The following is a 25067-nucleotide window of genomic DNA, read 5'->3' on the forward strand; positions in this document are numbered from 1 at the left end:
CTAACTGACTTCCTGTCTTATCCTTCAAAGCCCCTTCACTTTGAAAACCCCCTGGACTCAATGATAACTTAATCTAAAAAATAAGATGAACACAAAATGAGTCTGGACTAACTTCGGATCGGCTTCCTCGACACTGCAAAGACCAAGAAAAATCAGATGTCTGTTGCCAGTCCTACACAAAGTACAGTATGTGAAAAGGGCAAAATAGGGCACCTGATTCAGATATCTAACTATAGAAATAGTGAAGCCTCTGTATGAGTATCGACTGCGCTCCTCCCCCCGTGTCTGTGGATTTTACAAGTCTCTGCTGCAGGTATCTACTGCTGCATTGGCCGAGGAGAGTGCAGAGCTGCAAACTGAAGGGCTGCACTATGCACGCATGCTCTGCTCCCAGCAGTGCTACTACACTGAGAAGACAAATGTGTAGCACTGAAAAATGATGACACCTCATTATTTTCTGCATTTTAGTTGCATTCACTCATTTAATAAGTCTAACAAATACCTACAAGCGCTGAAATCATCATCTAATGGGATTAAAACATGGTGTATGTGTAAAACTGTAGCAAGAGTCATTCTGTGTAACCTTGTGTGAGCTCGAGTTAAGTTTGACTGCAGAGCTTCGTCACTGACAGATAGTGATCTGCCCCCTAGTGGAGGACTTAGGAATGACAAACAAGAGTGACTCTAAAGTGACCTTCCCTATACACAGTATGATGGTGATACCTTAAAGTGCATATATTATGAATCAGCAGACAAACAACAGCTCTGAATTTTCAGTTTTATTTAAGGTTCATTTTTCCAGACCTGCAGAGGACAGTTCACTTCCTTTTAAGCGCCTCAATTTTGTTTTGTTTTTTCTTTTCTCGCAACATCACGTTAAAACCCATTGAATGACTCTGTGTTGGTTTCTCCTGGATGAGTTTGTTCATTTTTGTGAATACTGTTAAATAGGGAACAGCAGGAGGGGTGGGAAGGGATGGGTTGGGGTTGGGGTGGGAGGTTAGAGAGGGAGAAAGAGAGAAGAGAGAGAGAGAGAGAGAGAGAGAGAGAGAGAGAGAGAGAGAGAGAGAGAGAGAGAGAGAGAGAGAGAGAGAGAGAGAGAGAGAGAGAGAGAGAGCGAACACGGATCAGAATTAAGACTTCAAAAAGAAAAAAGGCGGTGGTCGGAGAGGTCGATCTCAAATCCTAAAGGCTGAGAGCTCCTTAAATCACTACTACAGTACTTGGTTTAGTCAGCACCTCCCTTGTGACACACACTCACATACAGTTGCTGAAGTCACATACAATATTGCATATTTTTTCAGCAATCACTGATGCTCGACTCCCCTTCCAATCACTCGAGCTCCTTTCTCTCATCTGTCCGTTTTTAAGGCCTCGTTTAAGCCCTCCAGGGTCGCACAAAGGGACCTGTTTCACCCCATTGCTACCCTCATTAGTATTTTTGACATTTCCTCATCCATCCTTGTCATTGTCCTATCTACTTGGTGGCTGTCCATGTTAGGGCTAGCTACTGTAGGTACCACACAGTGGCACTGTGAGTAAGAGTCTAACCCTAGTGCTCAGGATGTGTGCCACGATCTCCCAAAGCCCTGGCTCCCCGCAGTTAGGCAGTGCTCTATCCTCTGATACAGAGGTTCAGCAAAATTTTCCCTCCAGCAGGACAGGGCCAGCAGGAGCCCTCTACTAAAGGGAATATGGGCCAAGTGGCCTCTCAAGCAGGCCATCTGTGTCCCTACCTAACAGGGAGCCCATGCATAGCCTGTGCCCTCAGCTCCCCTGTGTCATCTGCATTCACTCTCTACGAACCAAATCTCAGCTTCTTTTTTACAATTTTTAAAAACCACTCTCAAGAAAAAAAAAAAGCTAAGTACTAACCCCTTTTCTCTCTCTCTCTTTTACCTCGCCTTATTCACGACTTCAGCTGTAAGTTTTAACCGTTTCACAGTCTCCTGTTAAAGTGGGGAAGATGAGGGTCTTTGGGGCAAAGCTTCGAGAGCAGATTCACAGCTTGCTTCATTCCTCCAAAACATTATCGTGACTTCAACTTTCAAAAACACAAATGTTGTTCATGCTTAATCATTAGTTACTTTAAAAAAAGACCTCACTTCAGCTAATTTGTTTCTTCGCCAGTTTGTGGAGTTAACTCTTGTGTCACCACTGGGCGCTCGATGCTAAAACTGTTTCTTGTGCTCTCCGTTAACAGCGAGCTACACAATGAATCCAATGTTACGCCCAGAACTAGATGTAAGGAGTGATGATGGTAGCAGACAAAGGGTAATGAGAACTCTTATACCACAAACAAAAACAAAAACAAATTGGCCTTCGGAATAGACAAAAATGAAGGAGGAAGAGAAAAAGAAGAAAGCATGTTTGTTACTTTGTTAATAATTTTCATACTCTGCAGATTGGTGTGTATTGCGTTGGGGTGGAGGGGGAGCAGGGTACAGGATGAGTGGGTATAAAGTGGTAGTGGGGGAATGGATGGGTGTCTGCTGTAGTCTGTGTTCAGTGGCGGTCCACAGCGGCACTCTGTAGCAGCTCTGTGGCGGGCTGTACCGGGGGTCTGAAGGCGGTCTGGAAGCCTGGGGGAGGGGAGTGGAACTGGCTGGCGGGGTTGGCTGTGGGAGGGGGCAGGTAGGGAGCCCAGCCGCCGGCGGCTCTGTGGTGGAGGGGGATGTGGGCGTCGAGAAGGCCGGTGTGGAGGGGCTGTGGAGTGGGCATCGCTGAGCCGGCCGGGCCGTCCATCTCTGTGAGCGCCTGCAGGGACTTGAGCCAGTGTGGTGGGTTGTCGTCCTGGAGACAGTCTAAACTGTTTCCCTGTGAGGCCGGGATGCCTGCAGGGAGGAGAGGGTGGCAGAATAGATGAGTAATGACAAAAACACAGGGGGGAGACAAATGCATGGTTCCTACATCTTTTTTCCAGCTTTTCTTAATTGGCATATTAAGCTTCCTAGCATCTTACAGCTGTGGAAAATTACATATTTATTGACAGAATATAATACACACTTAATAACTATTTCACTGTATCACATAAAATCAGATTGTGCCATACACAACCAAAATTATGCTCTGTGATGGCATTTAACAGAGGGATGACATATTAATAAGGAGAAACACATGTTTTCATGTTTCAAAATGTGGCCCCGGCTAAGCAGATATAAAGCTATTTGTTTTGAGTGTAATGCTGTTACAATTACAAATAGTTTCAAGCACTTGGTCCAAAATCCAATCACTTTTAGTCTTAAAAAAATGCCACACTATAATTTAAGCACTTTCAAGGATTTCCAGTATGTACCCTGAACATAAGACACTGCAGTAAATACAAATAATGTGAAGACAATTTTGTTAAGTTGATACAATCTGGCCTCACTGTACTTAAAAGTTACTGGGTATCAGCTTATCCAAAACAATTCACATAACTGACTCCAAAGCTAATATTATCATTATTCCAAAGATGATAATTATAACCTGAAGTTACTGGTATTTTGTCCACAAAACCTCCATACTGACCTTCCTAATATCCTGCTTGAGTAATAACTGAGCAGCTTTGTCAAATAAATAATACAGCAAATAATTATTTTGCCAAACAAATACAAAATTCGACTTAGGGCTGTGGGAATTAGTTGATTAGTTTAATAGCGATAACATTTTATGGTTCAGCTTCTCAAAACTGAGAATTTGCTGTTTTTCTTTGTCTTACATAACAGTTTACTTAACATCAAAAGTAAACTATTTGGACTGGACTTTGAGGAGCTTTAGGGATTCTTGTTCACTATTTTCTTAGAGTTTAATAGACCAAGGGATTAATCCAGAAAATAGGCAGCAGGTTAATCAAAAACAAATAAAAAAAGTTGCAGCTGTAATTCAATGTATGATGGTATGAAACAGTAGACGGAACCAGTGAATATGCCTTCAACAAACCTTCAACAAATACTCAAATGTCATAATGAATTCTAACTGATGTTCTGCTGATAACCACACTAACTGATAAATAATTGCGTATATGTCCAACCTGTGATGATAGCAGGGTCCATCCAACTGGCTGTGCCATCCCAGCTCAGGCTGTGTGAGATTCCTGCTGGCCCTGCTGGCCCACCAATGTGGTTAACACTGTTGGAGGATGAGGAGGAGGAAGAGGAAGAGGAGTTTGGGAGGCCCCCGAAGTTGATATTGATGTTGGGCAGGAGAGCTCTGAGGCCATCCTGCCACTCTTTCACATTTAAGCCGTCTATAGAGCCACTGTTTTCTGCAGGAGAGGAGAGGAAAACAGACACGTCAGATCCTCCAGTGTTTTGATCACAGACTAGTGGCTATCAGCAGAACTGCATCTACAAGTGTTTCCCTCTGTAAGGTCAATAAACGCTAATCAAAACAAGTATCACAATGTCGCATGGGAGTGTACATGTGTTGTCATATCAAATAACACCATTATGCAACACATCTGATCTCTGTTTTAACATGCACTGCTTCCACAGGACACAGAGAGGTGCCACAGTGACCCAGGTGTCTGGTACCTGAGATGGGGATCCCTCCCAGCCCTGTGTTGTGCTGAGGTGGCAGATTCAGGTCCAGGAAATTACTGTGTGAGGCAGCACTGGCTGAGTGGTTCAAGTGTGTGAGGTTATTCCGTGTGGGGACGCCCATCCAGGGGTGTCTGGCGGATGGCTGCTGCTGCTGACTGGCCTGGCTGTTCTGACTGCCGGGGAAACTGAAGGAGCTGTAGATGGCTCTGTGGTGGAGCTGGGGGAGGCGTGGCAGGCCGCTGGGGAAGTGGTGGGAGCTGCTGGGATTAGGGTTGGGGGGCAGCAGGCTGGGACCGTGGCTGCTCCCCTGGGAGAAGGGCCCTGGGGAAAAGGGACTCTGATCCTGCACGGACAGCTCCTTCTCTATCAGGTCTGCCAAGGCCTTGCGGGTGACGTCGAAAGGATCGAAGCCCAGATCGTCGTCCTGCTGTTTGCTGGATGAGCCGAAGCCAAAGGCCGCCTGCCAGTCTGTGGAAGAGGACACTGGTATTGTGTCTGTGAGGAAAGGAGAGAGACAAGTTAGTGGACCTGTCCTTGATGTGAAGAATCTTTTGTTGACAAGCCATAGGATCTTTTTGACTAAGCTTATTGGTCGCTGACAGAAAGCCTTCAGTTAGAGCCTAAAAAAAATGGATCTGACAGGCTGTTACCTGTGTTCAAGCCCTTCATGAAGCATTCTTTTATGTGAAAGGGTCTGTAAATACTGTAATACGGTGTACTTTTTAAGTTATTAATTTTTGTAGTTTGGCACTCTGGGCTAAAATGTCCTAATTTTCCTAGTATGTGTTTCACAAGTTTTCACATTCATGTTCAAGGAAATCCATAACATTAACTGGGAGTTAGTATTGAATGACCCCATTGTAATTTTAAGAAAAGACAGAATTAATTAAATTATGGATTTACATTAACACTCAAACTCTCTCTTCAAGATTATCATTCTTTTATCCAATTAATGCCGTCATCCTGATTGTTTTTAAGCTAATGCTTACCAACACAAATGTGTCACCATTACAGGACTGGCAGAGGCTTGTCTTTCAGTATCAAACTAAAGGTTATAGCTTATTTTCCATACGAAAAGACTCTTCGACAAAATTTGAACCAAGTCTCTAACAATTATCTTCATTCAGGTTGATTTACAATGCCAGCAACAGCAGAAAATGCTTAAATTAATAAGACACCGCTGTTACAATTCATTATTCTATACAACACTAATGACCACAGCATTAAAAACAAAGATAATAGAGCAGCTGCAGGTCAACACATTATTTGAAAACAACACAAATAGCTTGACCAATCAGGCACTCGAGCCTAACAAAATGTTTTAATTTCATCTCCATCGTACCTGATGTGAAGAGGCTCTGTGGTTCAGGGGTCATGGGCCAGTCAGAACTGCCGCGGGGGGAGCTGGGGAAGGGTGGCAGGCCAGCGGGGAGTGGGTTAGGATGTCTGAAGTTACTGTTGTCTGAGAAGAGCGACTGGGACTCAGCTGCCGCACCCTCAAAGGGTGAACGGGCTGTGAGGTCTGACACACTGATGGGCACCACCAGACTGGGCTTGGTTAAACCCGGGGGAGGAGAGGGGGAGTCACTGGTGGGTATCTGGACAAAAAGAGGGGAGAGAAATGCTTGTTAGATTGACGTGATTCACATTCATAAATAAAGAGTCTAGTTATTTTTACCTGTTGTAAAGTCTCGCCATTCACCATTCCGATCGACTCTGGAGGTTTGTCACTGGGACTGTACGTAGAAAAATGACATATTGTATTAAAACATTCCTAGCTATCCTTGGCTATGGTTAGCTAACATTATCATATTAGCTCATGGTTCAGTTAGCCTTGAAACCAGCAGCCTTAGAGTTTGCCTGGACTGGGACCTTGGCTCAAAGGGGGAGGGGGAAAACACTGGGAGCATGGCCAAGACTGTCTTGGTGAGTTTTAAAAAATGTATATCAAGTGTTTTATGATAAGTTAAAGAGCAACTAAACCCCTCAGTTTTGGATGACGTGCTCTAAGCTGGAAATTCAAAAAATGCCTTGATGATGGGCGGGGCTCCAGGAGTACTCTCCGATTCCCCCCTCCCCCCTCCCCCCTAACCGTCACCACACTACACTACCTACTCAATAATCACTATGCCTCTCTATTCGCAATTCTCTCAATCCAACCTACTCGCCACAGATTCCAGATCAGCAGGTGCTAGTTTTTATAGGAGGGGGCGGAGCTAACCGTGGTGGACCGTGACGAAAGCTGCCTCAAAACGTCATCTGCCTCCATCTCAGCCAATAGGAAAATTTGATTGTAATAACCGGGTTTCAACCCATAGAGGGCAGTCACACTTACATTTCTACTACAAAATACGCCAAATTGAAATACTTCGACTAAAATGTCAAGAGTTGGACCAGAATCACTCAGCAACACTACTTCATACCCAAATACATTGGTTTTCAGCAGAAAAAAAATGGTTTGGGGGTTTAGTTGCTCTTTAACAAGGGAATAAAGCTCATCTTAGTTTGGTAAAAGAAAGAAAATTGAAGTCAGAAGCTACATGGTATCTGTTTAGTAAGGAAACTGGAAGTAAAGGTATTTCATTTTTTGACATTTGGTGAGTTTATTTTGTTCATTAATATGCTAACAAAACCCAAGGGCTATCTGACTACTGATCATAATAAGACACGATGACTTGGGCTAGCTGGGTAGCATGCTAACTTCAGTAGATATATCTGCAACACAGTTCAAAGATATCTTTGACGTCTTTTAAATATACACTGATAGAAGTCTAAATTACCTGTTACTGTCACAGTTAGAGGAGAAGGGAGACAGGGCAGTACACTGGCCAGGACCAAGCTCTGTTTCTAGCCCATCTGAAGCAATTACTTCTTGATCTAGATAGTCTAGCAACGGAGGAGACTTGCGGTCCTCTGAAAGCCCGTTGGCCAGTTTGTTGTGTCCTGACAGTGTAGGCCAGCCATCTTTACCATTGCTACTGTTGGATCTGTTACAAAGCAGGAGATATATGAAGCTTAGCACAGTAATAATCATAAACTTGCAGTGTGGAAGTAGTACGAGGAAGAACACAGAAGAAATAAAACACCAACCTCTGTGTGGAGTTTGATTTACTCTTTGACTTCTCTGTTCCACATGCTGGAGGTTGTAGAAAGCTAGGGTTAATTTTATAGAGGTCTTGGAGGAGTTTCTGCTCATACTCTTGATGTTTCCCCGCCTAAAAACAAATGGCATGGCATGAGTCAGCATTAACCCTTTAATTAATAAACAAATTATAAACCACAATCAACACATGTAGCAAAAAGCAAAAATTAGTTCATGTTTCAGAGAAAGAAACAATTTTACCTGCATCTCCTCTTTAGTAAAGCTAGCTGCTTCATCTCCCAGCTCATGTAGATACATACAATCAGGTTTGGGACACTGCATACTTTTAAGGAAGTAACTGCAGTACTTTGTTGTGCCTAAAGAAGCCTGTAACAGAGAAGACAGAGAACCTCTGAGAAATTATAAGGGAACATTTGAAAATGCAATAGGAAGGTAAAGACTTTTGGTTTAATCCTAGTAGTTAACATCACAGGCTGTTTGATTATAAAGCTGCATATGTTATCACAGGGCTTCAATGCTAATAAAACATACAAGACTAGCTTAAAATATTTCTACACAAGATGAGCTAAACTATTGAGGTTAATTTCTCACCTTGAGTGTTCTGCCATCAACAACCACATTGTTCACACACTGTATTGCTCTTAAAGCATCTTCAGAGCGGATGTAAGTGACATAGGCGCTGGCACTAGGCCCCTGGATAAATAAAATTAAGCAAACATACAAGTCAAACATACTTACTCTTTATAGTGTCTCTCTATGTCTGCAACAAGAAGCAATTGCTTGCAATAACTTACATGTTTGATCAGATAACTTTTGTGTTACCTTATAATTACAGGTTGATCTAAAAAGTATGAGGTCAATTATCTTTAAAACACAATGTTTCATATTATTGCATGCAAAAAGTCAAACTGCTATTCTATTAGAAAAAGATTTGTTAATGTTTAACAACATCCTGTCATTTGATCTAAGCTCTCACCTGTGAACCTGCGTAAGATGTGCTATTGTTGATGACCACTTTATGGATTTTCCCAAACCTCCCAAAATACTCGGGTCGTTTAAGGACCTGTGGGCACAAAGCAAAAAATACCTTTCACTTAGCACAAAGTTTTAGGTCTGATGTGAACTCTCTCACACACACACACACACACACACACACACACACACACACACACACACACACACACACACACACACACACACACACACACATAATATCAACAGACTTAACCACTGTGGCTTCAATGGAACATGGGAGAGAACTTTAATCTCAATTTGTATTTGTCAGAAAAGACCCAAGATAAATCAAATAGCTATCGAGCAGCTAATGCCCTCAATTTGTCAAAGCCTCATTCATGTTGAGCTAAAATACCAACACTTCAATGTCTCTGGTAGCATAAGTCATTGGGGTTTTGGGTGAATGAGGTTGTACTCACCTCAGGGTCGGCGAGTCGCTGCGAGAGCCCCACCACAAACACCAGATTTCTCTGGACCACTCTGACACTGGCCAGGTGCTTGCGGTTTTCTGTCACCTTCTGCTTCTTCTCATTCTGTTTCTGCTTCTTCTCGTTCTTTATCCTTTGGATCTCCTCCTGTGAAAGAGGCTTGTATACAGCGGGGTCCTCTGGATACGGCTACACAGAAACACAAACAAATTAGATAAACAGGTTTGAAAAATACTCAAGTTTTAATTTTGAGAATTTTGAAAGGCTGAGGATGTATAAAGTATAAGTTATGTATTAATGAACAATTTACCTTGCCCCTCCCCATTCACATTTGCAAGCTCAACATCATCATCTCCATTTTCCCAAACATTTCCTCTCAGTTGAGTTATAATGAGTTTCTCTGGTATTGTCGCATCTCGTTACCTTTCTGCAGGCGGGGCAGAGGCCATTTTCGTCTGTGCGGATGCGGTGCCAACAGAAGCGGCAGATCTGATAACCGCAGGTGCAGGGGAAGAAGTTGACGTCATCAATCTCCAGCGGTTCCATGCACAGAGGGCACTCCATGGGGTCGTCCTTCATTTCAGGGCTGTGGGACATCCTATGGCGCTGCGAGTGTGAGTGCTGAAGCTGGTCACAATTCACAAGGCTAAGAAAACATACAGATGATAAATGTAAGAACTACATCATAACATAATTTAAAATATCAACTAAACTTGATACTGATGGGATGGTACAGGCTTTAAAACAGACTTTTGAACCACCAAGGTCACAATATCAGACTGAGCACACACCAAATATATGTTTGACATATTCAGCAGCAAAGGAAACACGATAATCAGTTGCCAGGTTATTAGGTTCAGCTCTAATGCAACACATCTCACTTCAATAACGGATATAGTGTTCAGTTTTGATTAAACTTTCTGGAGAGGAGTTGGAATAAACTTTATGGTCCTTTTGGGTCCTGTGCTGTATGCAGAGATGTTTTGTCCGTAACATTGATGAAACATTAAATGACGTAAACTGCTCAGCACATTTCAGAGCTGAAACTATTTGTCAATTGATAATGGATAGGTAGTTTGACAATCAAATCACTATCAGTCATTTGAAAACAAAAGTGTTGACTTTCTTAAATGTGACTATTTTGTGATTTGTCTAGTCCTGGATGAATATTTTTGAATTACTGATTGTTGGTAGTACAGAACACGCAATCTGAAGCCATCTCTTGGGCTCTGGGTAATTGTGACAGCCTTCAAAAAACATCATAAAGCTGAATCAACACTTCTCTAACTCACGTAAAATAAAACATTTTAACCCCCACAAAGGTTTGAGTTATGGCAGGACTTTGAATCAAACTGCATTAGTTTTATATAGGCGTGACTTAAAAAAAAAACAACAAGCCAGAAGCAGCAGCCATCACGTTAAAATAATAATGCGGATGTTGTGGCATATTTGAAACGTTGACCATAAATAGCTACAACGTCATGATGGACGTTAAAGACAAACGCAACAAACTGCGTTTATTTACAGATGAGACGTCTGCTAACAGTTCATCACCAGCCTGGGTTCTACGTGACAACACCGCTGCCAGCAGACTAACTCAATGACAAACCCAGATTGGTAAAACATGACAGCGTACAGTTGAAATACACGATAACTGATAGATGCCAATATTTAACATACTTGGCAGCTTTTGCCAGTAAATGACCACGTACATGATCATCGGGGTTTAGCTGCTTCGCCCGTAGATATCAGCTGATTGATAAAATTGTGTATGGAGTCAGAATACCTAGTTAGCCAGGCTGGTAACTTTAGCTGATCTGTCTCCTGGATCGTACATTATGACAGATGTTATTTGACTAACGTTAGGCTAAGCTAACATTAGCCGCGAATTGTTGAAGGAAGCCGGTCTAACTAATAGCCGATATCCACGAGCATTTATAAAGCAAATCATAACACTAAAACACGCAGAGATCAATATTAACTTGATATTTACGCGAAATGTCTATAAAAACGTATGGCATAACGGTACATTTTCGCCTACATATAACTGACAGCTTGCCTTTTTCTAACCGCTAGCATCGGCATAGCTAGCATGCTACATTATCATCAAAATGTACGGGGTTTTGGAGCCAAGCTTACGACGCGGCCTACACAAGCTAACGCTGAACTGGAAGCAAGTTTTTGGCACTATAAACAACTGACATTACTCTCACGACATCAAGATTACCTGGACAGAAGTCCAATATGCGTGTGAATACTCTACTGTCAGTCTGTTAAGTCGTAACAGACACAGCTGTCCTTTATTTGTTGAGGGAGAATGGGAGCTGGCTAGCCCAACTAGCAACTTGACTACCGTTAGCGTTACTTACCCTGTCCGTATTTAGCTTAGGATTCCACTCCAAGGGAGTCACACCAAATTGGGCGGGGACTGCGAGCCAATATATCTGAAATGTCCAAATTTCTACCCACGGTCACATAGGATAACCGTAGCTGTGTTGTTCTGTTGTTATTAGAAGGCTATAAAGATGTTCTGCCCCTTTCTTTTCTTGGTATTGTAGAGACAATTTACGCTCTAACCACCATCTTAGCTAGCATTAAAGTAGGGAGGAGGGAGTGGGGCAAGTGTTCACAGCGACTGAGTGTGCGCAGATGGACCGATGCCTTGTGGGTAATGGAGTCTACGATTTTAAGATATTGACCAGGGAATACAGGGGCGGAAACATGCAGAATGTGGCATTCACAATAACACGAAATACCTAAATATACATTTCTATAAATGTATAATTGTACTTCACGTAAGTATTTACGTTTTGTATCTCTTTATACTTCAACTCCACGGCATTTCAAAGGGAAATACTGTGCGATGTTATTCCAATATAATTATTAAAAGCTTAAATTATAATTGACTTTTGCATTAAAATGATTAAAAATAAGATTATAAAATATGTCTAATTGAAGATAAACTACAGATTAAGAAGTAGTTGAAATTCACACTTTATTAAACATACATATTCAGATGAAGGCTATTTTTTCATTCTTACTCTATCGACAGTGATATGTTGTGGTTTCTTTCTTGTGACAAATGTGCTTATTGTAAGTCGCTTTGGACAAAAGTGTCTGCTATGTGCCCTAAATGTAAATGTAAATGTAAATACATTAAACTGGACTCACATATTAATGAAATATAGTCTGAAAAGAAGGTAGTTTCGCTTTTAATGACAATTATGTTCTATTTAATTTTGAACACAGGAATTTCCTTGTGATTGAGTATTTTCTTTAGGAAAAAAGGAACTGAGTTCTTCATCCACCAATGGTGTTAAATATGTACCTGTCTTTATTATGAGAAATCAAAACACCAGAGTACCTTGTTAAAATGTTTCATATTTTATTCACATGGACTCACAATATTGAACTCAAGCAAAGTTTAAATCAGTGTTTTTTGTTATTTTGTAAAAAGATATCAATTATCATAGAACAATATAATTTATCAAATACAATTTGGATTCAAAGGTTTTTTGGGAAACATGTTATCTCCTTACATTAATTTACTCAGCAATTATGTAAAATGGAGGTTCGAAAGAATCCATACATTACATTTTTATTTTCAGGCCAAAAATGACAAAATACCGAGAAATATATTAAACAAGCCAATACATATTAGACCTAATCTGCACACATTTCTAAAGTAATGTTTCAAAATTTAAAATATTTTCAATCTATCCACATGAAGCTGGGTTTGGGCCAGTCCTGAGCCTTGACTTTGTTGGGGTCCACAGAGTCTAAGGTGAGTGTCGGGGCGATGGGGTGTGGTGACAGCACAGACAGCCGTGCAGCCAGGATCCCCATCCGAACACAGCTGTCGGTGTCTCTCTGCTGGAGAATCCCAGCCATTAAGGCACCTGCAAGACTGCAGACAGAGCAGGGATGAGCGTCTTAGTTTGAATGTTAAGGCATCATTTAGTATGAGAAAGTATGACGGAAACAGTTAGATAAAGAGGTCATGGGAAATTAAAAACGGATGAAACTAAAGCAGAGAAAGTTTGGAAAGCAGCATGGGGAGAAGGAAGTAGGTCGAGTAAATTTTTGGCACCTATCTCCTGCTCCTGACACATTCACTGTCTCCTCTGCTGTCACTATCAGCGCTGGGTAGTGCAGAGCACAAAGCTGCCTCTTCTGCAAACACAAAAAAACAAGTTCACTTTCACTGTCATAACAATAATCATCATTAAAGTCTAAAACAAGCTGCTCTTACCCTCTTCTGTTTTCTTGGTTGCAGGTTAACTGAACCTGCATCATGCTCTCCGCACACCAGCAGGCCATTAGCTCCCAGAGTCACCACCACACAGTGAAGATGCTCCAGAAGGGGGCGTGAGAGAGTCACCGCCACACTCAGTACTTCATTGAGAGAGCTCGGCAGCACTGACAGCCCACAAGACAAAACCACATCTTCAGCTGATATCACACTATTTGCATTTTTCACATGAACACTAACTGTCACAACTTCGAATCTGATTTTGTGTCTGAGAAAAAAGAGAAATAAATCCACGACGTAGCCATTAAATACTCATTGAGCAATAGAGTTTACCTTCAGGTGTTGGTAAACCAAGAGTTTTGTTCATGGTGCGCAGCTCTGTCAGGTTTGGGGATGAATAGGACAGAGACTTCCAGGAGTCTGAAAGGAAAGGCTTGCGAGCCTTTTCTGAATCCGTGGGCTCGTACCAAACTGTGACACACATTGATCGCATTAAATTAACAGAGCTTCAGTTGATAATCATTTGTTATCACTTACCGACCATCTCAGTGTGTTTACCATTGATGCTGTGTTTAGAGGCAATGGAGCAAACATAATCAATGGTGGAGACAGGGATGTTTCCATCGAGACACACAAGAGTGGCTGATGACAGCTGCTTCTCAAACTGTGACACCTTTAAAAAGACATTCAAAGAGAGAATACAGAAATGAACTACGCAAACATTAATTCTGTTGCACCTTTCAAAGCAAAAGGTGCTTCACAAACCAAACAAGTTATAAAACAAACGAGGGCTGTGACTAACAGTCATTCTTATTATCAATTAATCTGCTGTTTAAACACTTGACCAGTAAGGAACATTTAGCGCTGCTAGACCCACCCCTAAGGAGACCTGTATGATTGCAAAGTACTATCACTTGACATAACGTACCCAGAACTTGCACTACTTTCCAAACACATCAGAACTTGAAAATGTACAAGGACGCTTCACTTTTGCCAGCAGAACTTACATATTGCTCTGTGATTTGCTGATGAATGTCCATGTCTCCCAGCCCAAGACTCATCTCTCCACTCTCATCGATGACTACACAGTAAGTAGCCGTGCTCTGCTCTTCCAGCCTGGCCACACCATTTGTGTTCTGACAGAAATAAGAATTAAAAGTCAAGAATTTTCATTTACGTATTCAAGTAAAGTGGATTATAATCAGTCTTAATAATAAACAACTGCTGAAGTTGACATACCATATGTTTACAATGGTTAAACACTGCATCACTGTGTGAATCAGCTCCAGTAGCTGAGATGAACATAGGTCTTTGGCCTAACCGACTCATTGAGTCTTGAAAGACAGCAGAAGAAGAGGAAGTGAGTGTGAGACCATCAGATTTAAACTGCAGGGGAAACGTGTGCATGAGAATAATCAGATAAAAACACACCGGCAATGTTCCGACCTACACCACCAAATGACTGACAGACCCTTCCTGGATTTGTCTGTCCAAACTGAAAGAGACGATAAGTCACTATAACCTTCATAATATGACCTTACGTGATCTGGAGTAGTGTGTACAAACAGTGTTATAAATTACCTGAAGTGCTTTCGTCTTTCCTTTTGCAATAAAATCAACATTTATTCCTCCTATGACAACCTGTAAAAGAACTGCATTGTGGGTAGTGTACTGTGTCAATATTTGAGTGAAACATTTGGTCTGTCATGTGTGTTTATACTCACGACATCTGAGTCGGAGTCTGATGACTGTTTTCCGTGACGATGGGTCTTGCCCTTTGAATTTCCCTCATTCAGTTGTTTTGACAGTGCACAGGCGATCTGACTGCCAACTTTGGCATTGTTATGAATCAGAGCAATGTCTAAGAGCATGACAGGTTAAGGACATTAGACTTATAATAGATGCCACTTGCACTGTAACATTGTCTGGCCAATGAAACAACAACTTTATTAATATTCCTAGTGCTTTTTTGTTTCAATGAATTTTACATGGTCATGTTTTCTGATTCAGACTGTTGGCAGGATACTGGCGTGAAGGGACTTTCCTTTAGTCAGATCGTTGACCTTTTGAAGAATAAAAGGCGTCACATCTCTTCCCGTTATACCTTTAACACTTAGTGAATCAAAAAAAGAAGATAAGACATCAGCTAAGATCAACAGTCTATTTCATCACACTTGTTTACAAGCCACAGAGACTTTTTGTACCTTGCCTCTGTTACTGCAGTCTGAATGGCTTCCTCTATCTGCTGGCCGGCGGCTGCCTGCTCCTCTGGGATGGGCACCGCAAACAGGACACCACTTTGGAGACCCAGTGACAGAGTGCTTGCTGAACGATGCAAAATAACAGATCTGCATTCATGACCTCAGTGAGTTAAAGGTCAAGGAAACTATCAATGTTGAGAATAAAAAATGCTGATATACCAATGAGTTTTGCAGCCTCCTCTGGGTTGCAGACTTGATATGGAGAAGTGAATCCGCTTTGTGGTGAGAAGAAGGCCGGGAAATTCCTCAACGCTCCGTAAGTAGCTACACAGACTCCCTGCGTCTCCTAATGAAAGATATGTAGTAGAAATACATAACAGTTTCCTTTAAACATAGCTGTGCCATTCAGCTGTCCACTTCATTTTCCCACTGTAAAAAAACCATAGCTGGGGTTTCCAAAGACATACTGTAAAATAACAAATAATTTCCATTTCATAAACACAACAACTTACTGTTCTACTTTACATGAGATCTTGTTTAAGATTTGGCTGGTTATGTTTAATTAATGATGTGTAAAAACAGTTAAACAACATTCAGATATGGTCGAATGCCGTTACAATACAAATAATAATTTTCAATTAAAGTGAAGTGCTTCATGTGGAAAAAAAAAAATATATATTTTCAGAGTTACAGATCTTTCATGTTACTCTACATTATTCATGAGAATTCACAGTCAATTTTTTGGAATTTTATTGAAATCGTTGTGTATTTAAAAAATACACAAAATATGTCAAAAAAACGCTTTAGAGTTACGCTGTAGACCAAATTTAGAGGTTTTTTTTACCGTCTGAAATGACAACATGACTCAGTAAATTGATCTCAATATTCTTACAAGGAACTCAAGGGTGCGCCCGATGTCTAGAATAGACTTCACACCAGCAGACACCACTGCAATGGGAGTCCTGCCAAGCTCTGTCAGGTCTGCGCTGATGTCCAAAGCTGGAGAAAGAATCATGGTGCTCATTTGTTAACAGGACACAAATGTATTTCTCTTAGCATGACAAGAAAACAAACTTACTGTCAAGACAGTTTTGATCTTCTTATACATGGCAAACTATCACATCACCAGGTGAGCTGGCCTTTATGTGACCTCTGAATCATATATTACATGGAGCATCTAACATTTTTTCCAGTCTTAATCTGAAGGAGAATTCGTAAGGCATCATTTCTGTTATATTCATAGAGGATGGTTAAACACCTGATTACAAGGATTGTTCAGTCTCCATGTGAAAGGAGGCCAAAACCATCCAGGCAGGGTCTGTTTTCATGGTTTATTAAGAATGTTAAGTTAGTGTCAGTATGTGTAAAAGATAAGTTTTTTCCACCAAGATGCCAGTCTGCTTACTGTTCTCTCCGTCTCTGTGAACTCCTCCAACCCCCCCTGTGACAAACACAGAGATGCCAGCTCGATGTGCTGCTATCATCGTGGCTGACACTGTCGTTCCTCCAGAGAGCCCCTGGGAGAAAAACAGAGGACAGCATTCAAATTCTGCCATGAATGACAGAAGTGGACGGATTATTTTAAATTGCGAGTGTGTTGCGGTCTCACTTTGCTAATGACATAGGGCAGATCACGACGGGACACCTTCAGGGAGCTCTTGCAGCGGGCAAGATGGTTGATCTCCTCTGATGACAGACCGACATGGACCTCACCCTCAATCACTCCAACTGTGGCTGGGGTGGCTCCTTCAGCCCTCACGATGGCCTCCACCTCTTTTGCAGTGCTGAGTTAAAGCATTGATTCAGTCAGCAACGGTTCAAACATCTAATGAGCTGCTGCTATCAGAACTTTTTGACACTTAAAGGTTACAAGAGGTACCTCAGGTTGTGTGGATAGGGCATGCCATGTGTGATGATAGTACTCTCCAGTGCGACCACTGGTTTGTTTTCTGCCAGTGCCTGTGATACAGATGGATGTACTCTGAAGTGGCTGTCTGAGAAAAGAGTTAACACTTCATAAATCAGCATTATTATCTTTAAACTGTGAGATATCATGCGAAGATGTATTTATTTACCATTTTTGCACTGTCTGCTCTGATAAGTTGTGATTCCTCGTCTCAGGATAAGGGTAGAAGCTCTTTTCAGCATCCTCATTCTTTTCAGAACACCTAGAAAATATGAAGAGTTTTTAATTTAAAAGTGAAAAACTCTGTCAGGCGGTGCCTGAAAGTTTCTTTTACTGTTGCAGCCTCATGCTTGCAGATTGATTTACCAAAGATTGTGGTCTCCCCTCCAGTGTTCCTCCCCCTCAGGAGGCACTGGAGGTACAGATGTGATGTTTGCATGGACAAGCAAGATTAAAAGTTTAAAGATGGACCGGGCAAAGAGAGGCATTAACATTTACTTCAAATTTTTTGATAATGGGCAAATACTCTCAGCTCTTGAAGTAAAAAAATCAAACAGGCTCCCCAGTTACATCACACCCTTCAGTGTGTTCTCTGTCATTGCAAGTCCAATTCAGCCATTGTGAGGATTTTCTTTGCTCCAGTTAGTTGGGACAAATTCCCAGCACCCTCCCCCCTTTTTGGGGCCACTCTTAGAAACTGAGACCCACATTCCAGAGCTGGGGTCTGTATTCTTATCTGTTTTTCTTACTTCACCCTTCTTATGCACCAAAAGTTGTGAACTGAAGAGACAAACATTTTTGTCAAAGCTTTACAACGACGTTTGAGCCAGCATCACAAGTTTTGTCTGTCTTTAATGGAATATTCAATCACTGATTCTGAGTGGATCAGAGGCACATCAACAAACACAAACTACAACTGTAAGCTATCAGTCTAAAAAAGTTATTAACAACAACACCTTTCTAGAAAAAACAAGCTCTATGGAGTCAAAGGGTTACCATTTACCTGTGGTAGAAATGTTGACTACTTATCCTTATCCTAATATCCTTGCTTTGAAAAGAACATAGCAAAAAGTTATACTAAAATTAATTGATTAAAGGTGATAATCAAAAGTACATCCAATCAGCTCAAAAAACGCAAAGTTCCATAAAAAGAGTGGTTTCTTACCGTCTCCAGTGCAACAAACATACTTGAAACTTTGCCCAGAGGGCTGAACTTTGACCCACACACTGTTTGCACAGCCCAAAACAATCAACCGCAGAACTCTGAGATCTACAATACTCTCCTGATTGAAAGCAGGTGAAATTTAATATCAATGAAGCATACAACAATATTACAGAACAGATAGGAAGGCAAGCAGATACAAGATAAAATACCAAATCTGAATTGTCAAAGACATCAGGAATGTGTCTTCATACTTCCCTTTGTTGTAATTCACATTGAAATGTGGTACAGATCCACCAACAGTAAGTACATTTACCAGGCCAGACTATCATCATCCATGGCCCAAAGTCCTCTGCAACAGCAGACAATACAGGACAACCACTACAGGACTGAAACATGTTCTTCCCTTAACCTGCTAATTACGTATCACTCTTAATCTTTACATCTTTACTGATCTACTTTAAGATGTTGTTGTTCTTTTTATAATAATAATTAAAAAATATATATCAGGGACTGACATTGATATGTTGTTGTCTCGTACAGCAGTACAATGATAAAGTCTCTCGAATATAAAAAGTGTTCTGCATCCAGCTGATGGCTCATGTTTTATGTCCAATTTCAGGTTGATATCTGTTTGTCTCCACTTGTTTGTTTTTTTGGTGATGGATGACTTTTGATTGTTTCATCGAACAGCAGAGAAGAATCTTTGTAACTGACTCAAAACACTAATGATATCAACACGGCTGCATGTTTTCAGCAATAAGAGGGTTCACCCCAACTGAGCTGCACATTTGAGACTTTTCAGCCATGTTAAGTCCTGTTTTGTCTCCAGTGAAATCACTTCCTTGTGTCTTTAACTGGCTGAGCATCATTTGAGTTGAGTCAGATACACAATGTGTGATGAGGTTTGTCATTGTTTTTGCACTGTCAAAGATCTCAGCGGACGGCTCCTCAGCCTCCAACTCTGAACTTTCCAGAAGTTCATCTTCAAACCACTGTGGATGCTCCCGCTGGTACGAACGAAAAGCCTCTATGGCATCCCACAGGGCTCGACCTGAAGGACAGTGGTAGAAGTCGTCTCCTGAAAGCCCTTCGATCTGATTCACTCTGCCTGGTTTGTGCTTTGCAGTGTCCAATATCCTGAAAAAGAGCTCCTCAAAATGTTTCATCAGCTTATATCGCACTGTGATGTTGAAAGGTGTGGGAACATCATCTTCAGAACAAACATCATCAAAGTAAGCCACAATATACTTTTCAAATGATGCAGATCGAATAAAATGAGGGACCATAAGGCTGAGAGCTGGACTGAGCATGTCACCTACAGGTGAGCGGAAGTCCTCTCTCAGAAAAACCCGTCTGTCACCACACATGGCTCTCCATTTGGCCTGTACTCCTCGAGAGCACAGGATTAGTATCTTATCTGAAGAGCTTTCTATTTGTTCTCTTTGCCACTCCAACCACTGGATGCTTCCCAACATTCCCAGTCTTGTAGAATCCAGCAGATCCAGGACCACTTCAGTGCCACATTTGGTCGCCAGGAAGGCACAAAGCTTGAGAACTATGTTTTTGTATAAAGGGTGGTCGAGGGAGTAGATGATGAGGACTCTTTTTCTCTCTTGCATTTGAAAACCTTCTGGTGGTTCTTCGTCAGCAGATAAGGAAATTCTTACAGGATCTGAGGGAAGGGTGAAATTCATCAATTGACTATCAATACCAAGCTCTGTTATCTATCAAGTACAGTCTTTTTATAAGAAGGCAAACCTTTATGAGATGCTCTCCACAGTAAACAAGCAAGAAAACTTCCAATGAGAAGCAAGCCCACAGCCCCTTTTACAATTGAAGTCCGTGGAAAACAATCTAAAAATAAAATTAGATATGATTAGCGAAAACATCGACGGATCCAAAAAGTGAATTCAAATATCAGGGTTGCAGGATAAGTGGCCAATATGAATAATGGGGCAGGAAAAAAGACCTTTTTTAACTTTCAAGACCTTTAACTTGCACAGGAACTCATGTAAAACACTGCAGGAAAGGAAAAAAATGGCATAATATGTCTCCTTTAAACATTCAGATCTGTCAAGTTTAGAGGTCAAAACTCTTCTGACACCTACAACAATGAGTGAACAGTTAATCACTGCTGAAAGTGATTGTTACGTTACACGCCACAAAGATCAGGAAACACCAATTATACATGCTGATCATAAGTCATAAATCATACTTACGCAAACACTGATTGACAATCATCTTGGGGCGCCAACAGTCATTCTTGCATCGAATGAAAAATGGCTGAATCTTAAGAACAAGCACAGTAAGGTGACGCTATATATGGACAAGTAAGATTTCTTTTTCAATTGCTCTGGTTGGAACATTAAATTAAAACTGAACTCACCATTATCAACATTTCACATTGTGAGAGCTGACACAAACCAAACTCAAAAGTCACATTCAGCGATGTTCTGTTTTCCTATTTGTTAATGAGAAATTGAGAAAATGTGTTCTGACATCAGGTGTGCTACAGTACTACAAAATTTTTTGCTAAACAAACAGTAAATCATTTGATGGCAGTCTTATAATAAGGAATATAATTACCTTTGAGACATTCTTTGAGTGATGGAGACCAGGGCTCTGGATGGACACTTGGTATCTCTCTGAATACTGTGCAGCTTGAAAACTCACAACAATTGATAACATTTTACGTTCCTTGTCCACAGACAAATTCGCAGTCATGTTATGAACCCACAGACTACCTGAAATAACAAGATATGCAGAGTAAGATGCCTACAAGTTCCCGAATTTCTGACATGAGACAGCCAATACAACTTGTGAGATGCTAAGAATGTAAAATTTACCATTTTGCCGACACATTACAGAGTTCTGGATTCTCCTGTCATCACATCCTGGTCATGGCAGAAAATATGCTGATTAGAATGTTTTAAAGATTGTACTGTGTTGGATTTATAAATAGCCTCAAACAGAGACAGAAGCAATAACTGATTTTTGCATATTCAAAATGTGATAAAAGAAAAGTTTTAGCTTTGGTAACTGAAAAATACAAGTTATGCTAAGCTTTTTTGAGACTGTTTTACACACATTATTTCTTGAGTTGGTGAGATTCAACAGGACAGACCTTTTCACATTAACTTTTATCTCCGCCAAAGAGGTTATGTTTTCACCTGTTTCCGTTTGTCGGTTTGTCAGCAGGATTACACAAAAATTGCTGAACTGATTTCCATTAAACTTGGACAGAGGATGTGTCTTGGCCCGGAATAGACCTCATTGACCATTGTTTTTTGGACATTTTTGTTTATTTTTCAGGGAATAATGTTTGGATCTAGATGAAAAAAATAAGGTGTTTTCAAGTGGCTGGTATCTATGAGTACAATTTGATGCAGATCCTAGATAGGATTTACTCAGATCAACTCAACATGAGGGAAATACTTTGATGATATAAATGATATAATTTTTGTAGAACTTGATGTAATTGAAGTACATCAAGTCAAGTTATTGGAAATTATTTTTTCGAGTGGCCAGTGAATATTCTGGATCTTCTGGAAGTAATCTTGTGCAATTATTAAATAAATGCAGTGGCTTAAAAAAGAACAATATTTGCTTCAAAGTGGAATGGAATGTTAGCAGGAAATGTATATCTTCAAGTAAAGTACAAATATCTCAAAATTGTACTTCGGTACAATGCTTGTTATATTCCATCAATCTTTATTTTAAATTTGACACTTTGATTTGTATTCTCTGTTCCCAACACTGGTTATTAGTCTCTGTATTGGCCCAAATAATAGTAAGAACACAATGCAGTTATACTGGAACACAGGAGCGGCATTTTATCAATATAACCTGTCACCTTGTGTATACAGCAAACTAATATAATTCATATTCATATAAAGAATTCTGAAATGTAACTCACCTGGAATGGTAATTTGCTTCCTGATCCTGTTATCTCTCATCTCCGGTTCAGGCAAATTAAAAACTGTCACAGTATATGTGTGCCGAGGCTCTACCACAACTCCATCCAAGGGAAATTTCCACTAATAAAGAAAAACAAATCGTAGGGTTTCTTATCTGAAACATCTGTGTTTGCTTGTCACGGTTACAGCAACAGTTGAGTGAATAAATATGATACGATCTCACCCTTTTTCTTTTTGGATTCTGCTGTTCGCCGAGTTTGTAAGAATACCGCACACACATGTTTTGATTTGTACTTTCATCCAGGATATTTATCTCTGATCCACGAAGTGCATGTATACTTGCTGTGAACACAAAAGACAATGTATTTAACATGAGTTCTTCCACTTGTTTTCTGTTCACCTTTGATGAAAGATTTACAACTTGTATTCGAAACATTCTATAAACGTGAGATACTGTAGTTTTAAAAGCGGATTTCAGTTTTACCCACCACCTGCCTTTATTATCCACGTCACATTCATAACTGAAACAAACTCATCATGTTTGTCCATCCAGACTCCCAACTGCTCATGATCCCATTCTGGTTCGACAGGAGCAAGACGTCTTTGTACGGCCGTGAGATTCTCTGAGCAGTTAGCTGACATTAAGGAACAGTGTTAATATATAAAAATGCAAAAGCAATGACAAAATATTACCACCCTCAACGTACCGGTCAAACTTTACTGATTTAACAAATCAGATACTTACTAATTTTACAGTTGTCCAGACCCTGGAGAAAACACAAGATACAAGTGACTTAATGATTCTAGGACCACACATTCACCTCATTTTACTTTCATAATATTAAATGTATTTATTTGATAGATTGAATCCTCACCTCTTGATTGCAGTCCGGACGCATGTCCATAGTCCTGAGTGAAGACGACACTGCAGTCAAACAAAAAAAGAAAAAAGGAACAAAGATCATTCTGGTGTGGCAGGTGGAGAAAGAAAAAAATACAATTGGAAAGTTGGTGCAATAGTTTGTTAAACGAACACGGAGAGGACTCAGTGTGATCTGATCACAGTGTGATTGTTTTAGTGTTTATCAGCTGCTGGAATCTGAGAACAGGAAGGATGCTCTCGTCAAACGTGGTTGGTAGTTTCCTTTCTCAAGCAGAACACTGCATGTGAAGATTTCTGCAGAATTACATGAGAAACAGAAATGTGTTTTCCGTATTGCAGTGTAATTTTACAGTGGAACTGCAAATCAGTGTGTCAGAATATCAAAGTCACTAGGGGGCAGCAGTGGCTGAATTTACAAGGGTAAAATGTCCAGTCCCTACAACTTAAGTTGCACATAGGTGGATGGAGAAAGGTTTACTGTAAATGGTTAAATGCTGTCCAAGACATTTTGTGACATTATGAAAAAAAGGTTTAAGTTGTTGAACAAATAATACAATTATTCACAAGACTGAACTATTTTAAGGGGTAATTATTGGCTTTCTTATACAAGAAGAAGCAGAAAGCTGAAGGAATTGGGGAAAGAGAGAAGTGCTACAAAGGTCCTTTGTCAGAGTCTTAAAGGATGAGTTCACCCACAAAATATATTTTTTTAATTCATCATTATCTACCCTCATGCAGGGGGCAAGTCAGGTGAAGTTTTATCGTCCACAAAACATTTCCGGAGCTTCACAGCAGAACAGCAAACTAAGATTGCAAAACAGTGCTAAACAAGAAGGGTCATTTAATTTTCTTTTTTAAAACATCCCGATCTACTTCAGTCGTTCAGGGAAATTCTGCAACCCTGTTTTTCTGTTGAAGTTTCAGAAATATTTCATGGACTACCAAATGTATCTTTTAAACCACTAGAGGCCACTAGGACTCAAGACATCAAGCCAGACCTCACATAATACCCAGGCAACATCACTCAATATACAGATAAGCGAACATCTCAGCCCAGACGGTCAGCACATGAAGAGCAGGATTAAGAGCAATAAACCTTGAGCTGTTCACTGATTGGTGACCAGGGATTATTTCTTTAGGACAAAAATGTGTGTAGGTTTTAATTCCTGTCACTTTGTCTCAGTGTAACTGTGTCTCTTAATGGACACTGAGCTCAACTGTATCACTTTACATAACACCAAGACAGACAGACGGACAGACAGACATGTGCCACTACAAGCTGACCAGAATAGACTGTAGAGGTTGGATTTGATCTCTCCTCTGTGTGAGAGTGGAGTCACGGCATATTATGATTCAGAGACCATGGTCACGTTGATCCAAATATAAAAATACTCTAGGATAGGATTTTACATTTATGGCAGTAGGAAAAAACTAAAGGACATTCTCATCAGCCTCATATTTGTGTTTAGTCCTAATAAGTGTTGTTACAATAACTTCGCCAGAATAGCTTTAAAACTATCAAGCATTGTAATGAACATGGCATCAATTGATACCATGTTTGATATGGGGAAAATAGACACATTATCGAAGGAGCAGAATTTTCATTAAACGTAAATATAACAAGTGTTATGTACTGTGTCCTAAACACAACAGCATCTAAGTAAATGTACTCATG

The 25067-nt window shown here is 40.6% G+C and overlaps 3 protein-coding genes across 4 annotated transcripts; all 3 read right to left on the bottom strand.

The window, feature by feature from the left end:
* Window positions 1-764: 764 nt before the first annotated feature.
* cnot4a (CCR4-NOT transcription complex, subunit 4a) lies at window positions 765-11698 on the bottom strand. Of its 2 annotated transcripts, none has more exons than XM_030425206.1 (13): window positions 11438-11698; window positions 9492-9714; window positions 9060-9257; window positions 8603-8689; window positions 8218-8319; window positions 7867-7992; window positions 7614-7738; window positions 7304-7510; window positions 6202-6259; window positions 5866-6121; window positions 4515-5018; window positions 4013-4246; window positions 765-2834 (listed from the first exon to the last, which is right to left on the bottom strand). In XM_030425206.1, exons 2-13 carry the CDS (start codon window positions 9663-9665, stop codon window positions 2506-2508), a joined length of 2400 nt encoding a protein of 799 aa, XP_030281066.1. In that variant the 5' UTR covers window positions 9666-9714; window positions 11438-11698; the 3' UTR covers window positions 765-2505. The 2 variants fall into 2 exon arrangements, with proteins under 2 accessions (XP_030281066.1, XP_030281067.1); XM_030425207.1 differs by lacking the exon at window positions 11438-11698 and adding an exon at window positions 11296-11429.
* A 738-nt stretch (window positions 11699-12436) lies between these two features.
* On the bottom strand, window positions 12437-18658 carry LOC115586781 (pseudouridine-metabolizing bifunctional protein C1861.05). Its single transcript, XM_030426125.1, has 19 exons — window positions 18593-18658; window positions 17597-17689; window positions 17401-17515; window positions 17131-17305; window positions 16927-17038; window positions 16414-16520; window positions 15741-15867; window positions 15525-15645; window positions 15347-15432; window positions 15045-15181; window positions 14902-14961; window positions 14752-14815; window positions 14560-14654; window positions 14328-14456; window positions 13879-13993; window positions 13654-13791; window positions 13321-13487; window positions 13159-13241; window positions 12437-12975 (listed from the first exon to the last, which is right to left on the bottom strand). The coding sequence occupies exons 2-19, from the start codon at window positions 17673-17675 to the stop codon at window positions 12780-12782; spliced, it is 2106 nt and encodes a 701-aa protein (XP_030281985.1). The 5' UTR covers window positions 17676-17689; window positions 18593-18658; the 3' UTR covers window positions 12437-12779.
* A 50-nt stretch (window positions 18659-18708) lies between these two features.
* LOC115586782 (interleukin-17 receptor A) lies at window positions 18709-23731 on the bottom strand. Its single transcript, XM_030426127.1, has 11 exons — window positions 23385-23731; window positions 23255-23276; window positions 22998-23144; window positions 22733-22851; window positions 22509-22629; window positions 21439-21486; window positions 21179-21336; window positions 20979-21053; window positions 20812-20881; window positions 20351-20446; window positions 18709-20264 (listed from the first exon to the last, which is right to left on the bottom strand). Exons 1-11 carry the CDS (start codon window positions 23472-23474, stop codon window positions 19324-19326), a joined length of 1887 nt encoding a protein of 628 aa, XP_030281987.1. The 5' UTR covers window positions 23475-23731; the 3' UTR covers window positions 18709-19323.
* Between the last annotated feature and the right edge of the window lie 1336 nt (window positions 23732-25067).

The sequence above is a fragment of the Sparus aurata genome, chromosome 8 (genome assembly GCF_900880675.1).
Source record: "Sparus aurata chromosome 8, fSpaAur1.1, whole genome shotgun sequence".
NCBI lineage: Eukaryota > Metazoa > Chordata > Actinopteri > Spariformes > Sparidae > Sparus > Sparus aurata.